This window comes from Haemaphysalis longicornis, unplaced genomic scaffold, assembly GCF_048455015.1.
Source record: "Haemaphysalis longicornis isolate Haplotype H1 unplaced genomic scaffold, Haemaphysalis longicornis Haplotype H1 scaffold_7, whole genome shotgun sequence".
Classification (NCBI taxonomy): domain Eukaryota; kingdom Metazoa; phylum Arthropoda; class Arachnida; order Ixodida; family Ixodidae; genus Haemaphysalis; species Haemaphysalis longicornis.
This window is the reverse complement of record NW_027526422.1, coordinates 117,220,949-117,234,117: the sequence shown is the minus strand read 5'-3', so window position 1 is coordinate 117,234,117 and position 13,169 is coordinate 117,220,949. Positions and strand designations below refer to the sequence as shown.

The 13,169-nt window shown below is 42.5% G+C and overlaps 1 protein-coding gene across 1 annotated transcript; it reads left to right on the top strand.

Annotated features, from left to right (window-relative positions):
- Positions 1–867: 867 nt before the first annotated feature.
- On the top strand, positions 868–12,794 carry LOC144144934 (uncharacterized). The gene is made up of 5 exons (XM_077676439.1): positions 868–1,119; positions 4,587–4,744; positions 5,085–5,158; positions 8,605–8,688; positions 12,593–12,794. Exons 1-5 carry the CDS (start codon positions 985–987, stop codon positions 12,715–12,717), a joined length of 576 nt encoding a protein of 191 aa, XP_077532565.1. The 5' UTR covers positions 868–984; the 3' UTR covers positions 12,718–12,794.
- Positions 12,795–13,169: the final 375 nt, after the last annotated feature.

The window sequence follows — 13,169 nt, the reverse complement described above, 5'->3', positions numbered from 1 at the left end:
CCCGTTTTTGTGCTTGGTTAGCGGTCAATAATTGCACTCGCGGCAATGGAGGCATCAGTCAGTTAAAGAAGTAGGGTATTATCAGCATAAAAAGCGCACTTGGTTCCTTGTTCTAAATGCATCGCTGGTGTGTTGATCAAGCGCGCAGATTGTTGTTTAATAAATTCTGCCCTTGCCGTACAAAAAAAAAGATGGTGAAGAACTATTTTCAATTCAAGCTCAAAGCGCTATTTGCCAGCAGTTACTGAAATTTTAATTTAGATACAAACCCGACTATTTATACAAAGTGCGCTGTATGCTAAAGAATCTTTATGTAAATGCACTGAATTCTACCAATACTACCATGGACAGGCTGCATATATAAAGAATATCAACAAGCACTACATAAGGTGTCGCCATTTCATTTCTCCATATTTCTGCGCTCTTTTTTATTGATCAGAGAATAGGTAAAACCATGGACGATTTCTCCCTGAAATTGATTCCATTTTTGCTTACGCTTTTTTGGAAATGATGAATAATTTTTTATTTACAAAAACCTTGTCATACTAAATGGGCATAGCCCCCTACCGGATGTAACCAGACGATGCAGCAGGTGAATCTTTTTTCAACGGCAATACATTAGGGGGAATAACAACATATACATCTCCTGACATAAATTAAACAGCTGCTGCACTCCTGAACAGCGGCGCGTCATCATATTCATCTGACTGCCGTATTTGCTTTTGTTGCTGTGTGCATCACCTCAAATGGTGCAGAAACGTAGCCTTGGACCTAGCGGATGTTTCCGACGAAAATGAGAAAAGCTGCGTTGTTTTCGGGATGATGGAAAACCTTTTTTTGCTCCTGCAGAGATTGAAACCACACTTCTTAGCCCCGCACATTTTGACTTCGAAAAGAAAAAAATGAAAATTAACTGGCTGCCATGAATGATTGGGACGTATAAAGTCCCTCGCGCTTGCCGGTCCTTTAGCATTAAAAGACAGCATGCTACAGAAGATGATCTCATTGTACCCTCTCATAGCGGCGATGGCACTTCTCGGCACATTCAATTCTGTTCATTCCGGGCAGTCATTTCTTGAGAACAACCCTTCGTTGGGAAGTCACCAGGACGAAACCGATGTAAGTATTTTTATAATCTTCTGAAAAACATCGCTTTATGGCAGCTATCTCAAGGTTGCGAAAAACAAAAATTGCACTAAAAATGGCAGCATCTCTACTGTGTGGATGATGGCGACAGTGCGGAGTACGGGGACTCTAAATAACATCCATGTTGTTCCCCGATCGTAATTCGATTTGAGCCGTGAGTTGCACCTTGATTATTCCCTAAATAAAACTGGAGCTCTCGGCTCAATTGCAATTTCGCTTCATGGTGGTGTGGGCATGGATGGACGTGGAACGAGATTGGGTGGTCCTACGGTACTCGCAGTCGTAGTCCAATGGGTAAGACGACTGAGACTAACTCTGTGTGGTCTACCAGATACAGGTTCCAATCCTGACGGTGCCTCTGCGATGTTTTGAGATTGTAAATGCCATGCGCACGGACGCGGATATACATTGTGTGGTCCTAATGTACTCCGCACCTAAACTATTCACGGCATTCTTATTTGTGTCACTGCATTCAAACTATTTACGCGAAAGAGAAAATATTTCTTCTCCTACTGCGCTTCACAACTGCTGTTTAATGTCCTAGCGCTGAAGGAGCGAGCAAAGGTAAATCGTTTGGTTTGTAATATGTGCCAATACTTCAGTTCCCCAATCGCCTCGTTTTTACACCAAAGCTGTCTATGGCTATGAACCAACCGAGTGGCCCAACAACAGGAATCCACTGTGCTGTAGAGTCACGTTGTTGCGCCCACTCAAATCCCCGGGATCGTAAAACTGTGCCACATATTTAGCGTATGAAAAAACTTAAAAAACGACCTTAGCTCCTAGGGCATTCATATTTATTTGTAGGGCGGCCATATTTGCTTTGCGGAAATATCTTGCAAGCAATGCTCTTGTGGTTAACTGCGAAGTCGAGTTTAAGGGAATCGTAAATGGCTGTATGTTCGCAAGGTGGGTTTCCCACATTTCGGGGTTGTACGGTAAAGCACGTCTGTCTCCTGAGAGAGTTTGGTTAGCAAAAGTAGCTCTAAAGCTTCTTTTATTGAAACTATCGTGGCAAAACGTGTATGATAATTAGCCGTAGAAACGACCCTAATGTCACGCGTAGTTTTATTCACTTTTGAAAATTGCTTAGTTCATAGTAAAGTTATAATTACTGTGAATTAAAATATTTTTTCAATGAATGGCCTTTCGCTGGACAGTCTCATGGTTGTCCACTGCAATCTCTATTTCCTCGTAGTAGCATTAAGGTAATTAACCAGGCAGTATGCTCAACTACAAACAAAGGTGTTTTGTTTCGTGCGTGCCGTGGGCTACCACCCGGTCAAAGGTTATATTGTCGCTCAAGTTGAGCTTCGTCAACACAGTTTTTGTGGCCATCTATCTCTCTTTACAGAGAACGTGAACATTGGATGTTTGTGTAGGTGACCAATTAGTACTAAATCTTTGTTCCGAGCGTGCCACTCGATTTGGTAACGCAGAGAACTGAACCATAGAATTATATTCTCTGTTCCTTTTATGTAGTTCCGGATATGTTTCGGGAACAGAATCACCATACTAGTGGTCCTCAAGGCTCCAAAAATTCACAATAACTCTTACGGAAAAAATTGTGAAAGCCTTGTTTCTGACAAAAAAAAATTGGTCGCGTATGTGCCCGCCCCTGCAAATGTCTAAAGACGATAGCTTTCGGCTTTCCCTGCAACGTAAGTGGCTCGCCTTTCAGTGCCACCCATTAAAACGCTGTTCGTCTCGCGTCTCTCTGTTTACACGAAAAACCCTGCGGATATTTTCTCAAGTCCATTATATTCTACCTCGTTCCATTGCTGGCAAGCTATCTGTTGGAACCTTTCGTTACCGTTGGCCTCTGAATACCGCCGCGGGGTTTATGATTGGGCGTGAGCTGTTACGTATTTTCGAGAAAAAATAGTTTCAACCCTTAGCTCTACATTCAATTTGGGAAATATCAAGTGCAAATACGTTTTCAATTAAACGAACACTGATTATTATCATTTATGCAGAGATTGCTTGGAGGAAGTATTCGTAATATCTTACTTTTGCTCAACAAAGTTCACAGGTATGAAGTGTGGTACCAGATTTACTAATTTGGAAAACGCGTCCCTAATAAAGTTGCAGTTACGGAATTTTGCTATTGTTTAGCCGAGTGGCTCAATCTCGGGATAGAAAAATGGGCATACAAAGGCACCAAAATTTTGGTTTATGTGGCGTACCTACACTTTGTATTTTCTAGCACCAGTAGCAGTAGCCGTAGAAGGCAGGGAGGGCCAATATGTCAATATGTATAGCACGTATAGATTTATTTTTACATTTTTAACTGGTTCACCGTAAAGATGCACACAATTCAAAACTTGCGCCTGCTTCCAAAATCACATGTTCACCGAATGACCGCCGCTGCGTAACAGCTTTACGCATAAAAAGTAGTGTTGTAGCTCCAGCATTAGCAAGCACTTGTGCCTTCTGTTGTGTACACCTATCTTCATTTGACCACCCCATATATTCTGCGTTTTGCTTAGTGAAATTTGCATTGACTGAATTTGACATGATTGGCTGGCAATCTTATGACAATTCTTCGGTATTTGACAAGATATTTGGTTCGGTTCCACATCGCTCATAGCGGATTCGAATCCCTTTGGTGCCTGCTTTGCAAGCACGGCACCAGATTGAAAGAGCACGGATATACAGTGTGAGTTTCACTAACACATTGGGAGGCTGATTTAAAAATTCTGGACTTCGTGCAGCCCACAAAATGGACAAGCAGAGGAACAGGTGACGAGCGCAAGCGAGAACTTTCAACTAACATTTATTGACAACGCCTTTATTTACGGGCTTCATGCAACGCCTTTATAGACAACTAAGCTTTATGTGGACAACGAAACAGCGTCTTGAGATCAACGCAGTCACAACCTGTCGGAAATTTTATTCAACATTTGGAATGCCGAGATTCGCACGTGAAATTACTGTTCTCTGCGTGTCGCAGCCAACCATGTATACAATTTCACAGGATACGCTGTATGCCCACGAACGATTCAGCAATTTCTAGGGAAGCAACATGAGAAAACCCAATGGCGGGAATTGTAGCCATCGTGAAGCTCATGCCTGAACCAACATCTTCGATTGACGGCTACAACGGTATACCCGCTTAAACCTACAAAATTCCTACATACAATTATCAGTTTGGCGATATCCCCTTCATGGTCACCAAGCCGCATGTAAATGCTCACTCAGGTGGCATCGTTTTAACGGTGTATCTAACCACCACAAACCACACAAGTAAACTGCTAAAACGTTTACGTGAAGAGAACACAGTTTACTTTGCAAAAAGGGTGGACGGTTTTTTGTGTTTTCAATTACGAATAAAAAACATTTAACCATATTTGTGTGGTCATACCTTTTGTATCCTTGGAAATCTGGGAAGGAGCTCGAACTCTGCTAACTGTTCACTGGCTTTTTCTTATTTTTTGCAGTGCTTTCCGCTCCAAGATACCTGGTTTCTCATCTACAGGAACTTCGAAAATGATCCCTATTTTGGAGGCAGTCCCAAGTGCATTGAATTCTCTGAACCAGGTCCTTTCGTAAACGGCTCTTTTCCAGTGATTGGAACAGTTGGTGGAAATGTCACACTGTGAGTGTACAAGCATAGTTAGTTAAGTGGAATGAAATAAGTATATGTTTTGTTTTGATTTTTGTGCAGCTATAAAGTGCAGAACAAAAATCGGATGGGTTACATGCATAAAAATTGTCACAGTTTGAACTCTGTCTTCCCGAGCTTGTTCTTTGAATCAGCTATAACGAAAAAACACGTAACCATCTACATTTCTATCATTAATAAATTTATGTTTTGATATTACACAATATAACCTATATAAGGTTGAGAAAACGCCACCAATAAAAAATTTTGTCTTTTAGTAGTATCCTTTCTGTTTTCCTTGGCAATGCTAAAAAACATGGGCGGCATCTTTCAGGGACACTGTCGTAACACTGATGTCTTCACCTGGTTACACAGAGAAGAACGTGCTAAATTTAAGAGCTGTCCAAGGTAAGCAGTTCCATCGTTCTACAAAATGGGGATGTTTTTCCAACATTGGTAAACCTTTAAGGATGCCATGTCGAAAGCCGAAGGCATCTTACCGTTTGGTGCGTGAGAGAACAATTATTGTGAACAAAGAGCTAGCGAATTACAGAAACAGTAATATTGCGAAGCATTCTCAGTTCGGCACTTTTTACTGAACCCTAAGTTTCTTCTGTGGTAGACACTGGTCATTTTTATGTTTTCTTATTCGCTGTCAGTTATCACGTGAAAGTAATTCTAAGATTAAGATTTTTAATTTGGACATTTTAGTATGAGTTCCTTTTCTTTGGTGTAAAGGTGAAAGCTTGAGCGATTTGGTGTACGTTTTCTCGTGCATTGGTTAGTTCACTGTATTTTACAGTTGCAGACATTTGCTGATTTTGTTCGATTTTCATATTTTTAGTTATTTTGGGAGGTTGAAACTATGAGTGAGGATGAATACATTTTTCTTACATCGTTTTTATTTTTCAGTTTGTCTTCTTTATTCATATTTTTTACTGTGAATTTTTTATGAGGGCTACAGTTTGGCACCGTTTCAATTTGGATTTTGTTATTATTATGCGTAATTGCTCTTGCTTTTAACGTATGACGCCTGGTGCCGTTGCCAGTTTTTATTGTCATACTAGTTACCACCTACTATGAATACTAAACGTAGACAAAGCTTTGTTTTCTTTCGTTATACGGCTTTCGCTCTGGCATTGCTTATTTATTTACAGTTGTCTGAATAGAAACTTCGACAGAAATGAATGTCCTAACTTCACCAAATTTGTATTTATGGCCAGACTAGAAGCATTAAACATCACTATGGCGTCCCCAGCATAGAACGAGAATACATCGCAACGCTGCTTTGCGCAATACAAACTATGTCCTGCTACTCTATAGCGGCGCCTAATGAATGTCTTTTTATAGGGTAAAAACAATGGGTTTTCACAACTTAAAATACAAAAACGGCGGGTATGCCTTTGGACAATTTCGATGTATACATCACACTTAGTGGAATCTTCCTAGGTGGGAATATCCGTTACGCACATGGGGTAGGCTATAAGGATAAAATGTCAATGACAGTGTTTCTTGGTGAGAAGGAGCCTAGTATGATATCGATAATCATGCAGTTAAAACCTATGGGCAGTTTTATATCCCAAGCTCTTATTTATTCACGACCTTTTCGGCGAGCGTTCAGATAGAAGAAGCATCCCATTATGTCAGAGCTGTTAAACAAAGCGAAGCGAAGTGCGTGTTCGATCAATCGAGAATAAAAAGACTTCATTGCGCTCAGAAACAATATACTCTTCATATTAAGAATTCATAAAAACAACACAAACCGGACAGTGATCTTTCGGAGCAGGCAATGACATGCCGAGGTTGGCAATACATACGAGACTGTACAGCATGGTAGTCACAATAGCAAAACAGCAGAGAAATCTCAAGGCACTGGATTGCATTGAAATACAGTTAATGGCAATGAAAAAAAATGTCAAGAACAGACAAAAAATGCTCGTGACCTAAATTATCTGTCCATTCTCTTCCGCAAAACGATGGATGTTAAAACGTTTATCGGGTGATTTTACATTCACAACCATATTCCCACTTTCTCCTCAGTCGCAGTTAAAAGTTACTTTATCTCGCTAATATATTTGAGATAAGAACAACAAACATTGACTGAGATGCAATATCCTAATAGTAGTTCTACTTCGACAAACAGTGCAACAGGCAATTGCTCATTTGCAGCGTTCTCCCTACAGAAAAAGCTGTATTGCTCTGCGCACAAGCTCAGAAAACGATTGTATCCCTGAATGTATATGTGAATTTCAAGCACAGCCTACGTGAAGACAGTGCCTGGTGCGGTTGTGGACTGAAAGGGTATGACAGGTCGTTAGTTCGAGACGGACAGAGTGCCATGAAGTGATAAAGAAAACAGCACTATAGCGTGCTATCAAAAAATCTGCGTAAGTTCACTACCCAGTTTAACCATGAAACGCAGGCATCGCCCGATAAACGTCGGCTCACTAGGCACTCTGCGGGTTCATCCCTCCACAGTTCACTCGCAGTCGCACCAACGGCGACGAGCAGTTTCTGTGCGATAGCTCTAGTGCAGTTGTAGATTACGAATTGTATGCCACAAAAGCGGATGCGTGGAAGCCACTTCGCTCTTACCGAGCTGGCGCTCGGAAAAGTCATGTTAACCTGATGGCAACTCTATTGAACAATTGCAGGCCAGCCACACAGAGCTATGAATACCGAAAATGTTTTCGAGCTACACGGCCCTTCAAAGTCATACTCTCCGGAATACAAGGAAGCAAAACTGAATGCAGATGCTCGAACACGATGTGGTCGTTAGTAGTCTCTGAAAATGGTTGCTAGGCTGTTGCGTTCAAAGCACGTAAGCCGGCTTAGGTAGAAGAATTACTTTTTAGGAAATAAAGAAAGAGAGAACTTAACATTACGTACTCATATGTGCACAAATTTCCCAGGACAACCGAAAATAGACTCCACTAGATATCATGGCGTAAAAATTCTGAAATTCGTCATTGATAAATTGCATTAAACTAGGCACAGCGTCAAATACCAAGACAGCTTCCTAAAAAGCCTTAAGGAATCTAACATAAATTTACCTAAAACTAAAATATAATACAAGTTTCCGAAACTTATTATTGACCATATTAAAGACTGAGAATTTGCTTGATTAAAACTATAATAACAATAAAGCACAACTACCTTGACTAACACAAGTTTATGCTGAAGTCTTTCTGCTTACACACGTTAAAAGAGGTATTAGCAGATTTTTATGACTGATACAGGATTTCTTGCATATCGTGCGCATCCCCCTGAAAGAAGGGAGCTAATTAATACGAATTTTTAAACCAGGGAAGAAAAAGCGAGCACTCAAAGTAAAGTAAAGTAGGATTCAACTCTTCGCTCCCAGGCAATGAAAAGAAATCCCGGCATTTAAAGAGCAAGATTACGCAGACAAACTCAAGAAAATCAACAAAAAATCTCGATGGTCAATATTACCACTATGATCTAGTCTAAAAAGTATAACTGATAACTGCTTTACAGATAGGTGTCTCGACAATCGCTTAGTTTAAAGTTTTGCACACGAACACTAAGCAAAGGATAAATTTGCCATGCTCAGAGTATCCTGCCATACCAGGAAAATATACTGCTCGGTGCATTGCTCCGACTCTATACGCAAACCGCGTACGTGTACCCTCGTCACCCCTCCTCCAGTCCTGCTACACAGCTCCGCTTGTCATTGCTTTCGCAAAGCACAATGGGTTAGATTTTCTATTCGGCAATTTCTCTCCTCCAAACATATTTTATCTTTCAATCGATCAACCGTTTTTTGAAGGCTTTCATGTCCAATAATGAGTGATGAGAAGGTCGAGAACTTTTCGCACTTGCTTTTCTTACAGCACCCGATGTGAATTTCAACCTAACGGCTGCCTACCGAGACTGCGATAGGTGTATGATATTGCGCCACAGCTACATCGATGGAGGTAAGGTGAACATGTTATCTCATGCCTGGCATGTTAACGTTTCTTTGGCCACCTGAACATAATACTTGGGTTCAGTGCGGCATTTCTGTTATTCTGAAAGTGTAAAGATGGTGCCCGCTGTGTGAATTTCACATATTAAAATTACAGAAATTACACCTGTCAATGTGATTTAAAACGTCTAGTATTCAAAAAATGAACTATTCTCTCAGTGCGAAGTATTTGTGATATGGAAACCTATTTATTCCACAGCAAGGCACGCCGGTGATCGCCTGGTGTGAACGTGGTATCACGCTGTTGCACGTGATTTTAGAACTTCAATTTACCCATAAATTGTAAACATCGTTCCACGTTTACCATTCATATGAAGGTGTTCAATCGCAAGTGTAACAAAAGGGACACATCTTCAGTTAGTTTTCTGGCTAAAACTGCCAAACTTATGGGGCACCAACTCAGAACAAATCAAGGGCTCGGATGAAGAGATTTGTCGTTACACAAAGAAAGGCTATTTTCATAGAAGAAAAAAAGGGAGGTGTGGTGTTGGGTTATTAGGAAGTGAACATAGCAAACCTCACAAAGGAATGCGTTTAGGCCAACGGGTCTCCTGATACACTCGTCCGTGTAACCTCTTTTTAATGTTGTCACGTAGTTCAAGTGTACACCGCGTGCTTGGTGACCCACGCAAAATGCTAATGGTTCCCGATCTGTTGCTCTCGACTTACCGCCTAGTCCACCATTGAATTAAATCTTCTGCACCATTCAGGCAAAAGAAAGTGAACAATTAAAGCTCACTTTATTCCACCGCTGTCAATGTGTATTGGAATCCTTGCAAAGTGCAAATGAGCCGACCTTACGATCGTTGTATTTTACATTTATAAAGAGAAACGTTCTTTGAGAAAGTATGGCGTCCAGCAAAAACAGTAATGCATTTCTTTATATACGGGTTGGTCCACCGTAAAGCTATCAGCAGATCTTTGGACGCATGGCTCGTGCATGAAGCAGTGCTTTCGCTGTGTCAAAACGATATCCGCAAACTCACCAAAAACTAGCGGTTCTAGATAAGATAATGCACACTTTCATTATGACCAAGGAATACGACAGTAAACTTTCATCTCATAAAGCACGTACCGGTATACGTTAAGATAATTCGCAGATGCGTTTACTTCACGTGCGAAACATAGTAGCATGCGTTTGTTTAATTGCAGTGGTTTGTTTGAAGTTTTCACAATCGATTGAATGCACTTTCAGCGACTGTCGGACGCACTGTTATCGAAGGGTTTGATAGAGGTTTGCCGTAAGAAAGCATTCGCGCTTCAGTGACCTTTCTTTCGGAAGGGATGGCAATTTTTAAGTGCGAATGCACTTCTTAAGCGACCCTGAATCACGCGTCCACCGCCGTCCGTCCATCAGCACCACATACCCACTTAGGGCGATTGGCCACGAAGAATTCTTTCGCATCACCCGTGCATTCCCACTTTCCCATCGACGACTGCTGCTTCGCCCGGAGCGGAAGTCGGGGCGAGTACTGCGGCGTCTACCTCGTCGGTCACGTCTACGCGAACCTCGTGTCGCACGCCGTGTCCTCCTCGCCGGTCAGGGACGAGTCGCCGTACAGTGCCGTCCACGCCGACGCGTACTCGGGCGACGGAATCGTGATCGTCACCCTCTACCTCGCGCCAAACATCTCGCGCGACGACGTCGTCGAATACGTGGACGCGGCGATGGAGAGTGTGGCCAGGCGCGTAAAGCCCTCGGACCCGGTCGTGGTTGTTGGGGACTTTAACGTGGACGTGCGAAAGGGCGGCGAGTGGTTGATGGAATACATGCTCGCCAACCACTCCATGACGTGCCTACTGCTAGAGGCTCCCACCACCATCAACGGCAGCTGCATCGACCTGGCCTTTGCGAGGAACTGTATGATACGCGCGGTCTTGCAACAACTCTTGACCGTACATTTCAGTGACCACAAGGCGGTCATAATGACCGTCAACTACAACGACAACACCAACAAGTGCTGAATAAAGAAACATCACCCGCATTTCCCCGAAGGGGAGCATGGGGAAGTGCGAATGCACGGGTGATGCTATGAGGGGGAGTTATGTTGAATTGAATAAAGAATACTGTCGTTTCACTTTACTTGCGTGTGTGTGTGATCTCCTCGAACATATACTTTAATTCACCAAGATTTCCAGAGAACGACTAACGGGGTGTGTGAATCCCCACTGATCACGCGGGGGTGTTAAATGCAACTAACGGGCGAATGTCAACACAGTTCAACATTACTCCCCCTCATAGCATCACCCGTTCATTCGCACTTCCCCATGCTCCCCTTCGGGGAAATGCGGGTGAATTTTTTTATTCTGATCTCAATAAAGCCTCATAAAACATCTTGCAGCTTTGCTTGCATAGGGTTTAGCCACATACATTTCTGTTGCAAAACTTGTAACCGCGAACATTTTGGAAAGAGCTTTAAATAGCGATCATATTCATGCAAGGTCGACCGCTTATATTGGTTGCGAAAAGTGTTTCCAGATTTTTTTTGCGAAACAAACTTGCTGATCTGTCGTCTTATCATGTGGTGTTACTTTGCTAAAGCTACTTTGCTCCGCCCCCACGTGTACCGAAGGAGGAAGGATACAGAGGCAATTGTGGCTCGCAGAATAATCGATCGTAAGTCACATTCTCCGCGCCATTAGGCTTCGTTTTTCATACAGGGCGAAACACTCTCGTTGTCGGGTGCCACTTCAGAAAGCACAGAGTTACCTTATGCAGCACAGTTTCTTGGAGCGGCTTATGCTGATTTCAGGAAACGGAGTAAATCGGTCTAAAATACCGAGCGCTATAAAAACACAAGCTGTCGCCATCTGGTATGCTATACCCGGTAAAAGTCAAAATTTTCCCTTTTTATGTACAGTACACCCCCACTGAAAAATTTCGAAGCTTCTTCTTAGACCTCTCAGCAATGGCCTTAAAATCTCCTTCGAATTTCAGGTGCCACGAAAGTCTAATAAGTGGTGCGCAAACATTGAATCGTGTAAAACTGCGCGGAGGTATTATACATGCTTAAAAAACTGCTTTATGATGTGTTTTGTTCTCGGGGAGAAACAGAAAAAATTCTTTTAATGCCTTTTGTACCTCAATACATGTCGTACCTATATATTGGTATAGTCCGTCAATTCAAGGAGTATTTAGGGACAACGTTGTTCGGAAGTACCAGGACTTTTGTTCAGGGAAAGCGTAAGGTTTCTCTTATTACGCGCTGAAAGTGACTGTGGTTGGCGGTCGTTATTAATGCCAACACTAATGGTTGCAAAATGGCCTCCGCCGTAAACAGAAAGCAAATAATTGAAGACACAATTGATTTTGTGTGATGGTTTAATCTGGGTTTGCTGAGGAGGCGTTCAGTGCGTTAACACTTACAAAGCACACTGTTACAGCATATAAATGAAGGAATAGCCAATCACGTGCCACTTGAGAGGTGAACCTCAGGGAAAGTGGGTGGAATAGGAAACGCAGAGGGTACCTATGGCGGCGGAGAACCTGGAGCATCCACGTATAGTTCGGCCAGTCTGCCTGTCTGCGCAGCTCACGTTAAAAAATGAGGAAAAAAGCGATGAAGGAGACGCAAACACGAATAAGGAGAAAAGATGTGTTATAATGTAAAAGGTGTCGCCTTTCAGACATTTGGCGATTTTGGAATAGGCGGCCTAGATTGAACAACTTTCTAGTGAAGTTGTGGCGCGCCACTTTTGTCTGTGGGACGATAGTAGGCCGCTATGAGATATTTTGCAGTCCACGTGTCTGTTTCTCTTTTCATGCGGTTACTCCCGCTGTACACTGCTAACGAACCAAATAAAAATACATGACCCCTTTACTCATGCTAACGGCTTTCTATAATTGTTTGCAGGCAAGGGGTGCGGTTTGTGGCAACCGGATATTGCACTTGGTGAAGATATCTCCTGCTGCGAATTTATCTATGATTTGGTATGTGGTACATCCCCAAAATTCCAGGTGTACGAAAAGTGCGCGTAAAATGTCCAAATGCTTTTGTCTTGGGTGCCTGCCTCTGCTATTCCAGAAAATAAATATATATGTCCTCTGAGCCTTGCAACGGTTCTTCGATATTACTTGTTCAACGCGCCAACAAACATCTCTACTTCCATTTAAAGATGATTTTTAAAAGAAAAATACGTAATAAACACGGGTTTTGGCCCATCACAATTTATTGCGTGCGGTCTCATCTTTTAAGTGCGAATGCACTTCTTAAGCGACCCTGAATCACGCGTCCACCGCCGTCCGTCCATCCGCACCACATACCCACTTAGGGCGATTGGCCAAGAAGAGTTCCTAATTTCTTTAGCACATACCCACTTAAGGCGATTGGCCAAGAAGAATTCTTTCGCATCACCCGTGCATTCCAACTTCCCCATCGACGACTGCTGCTTCGCCAGGAGCGGAAGTCGGGGCGAGTACTGCGGCGTCTA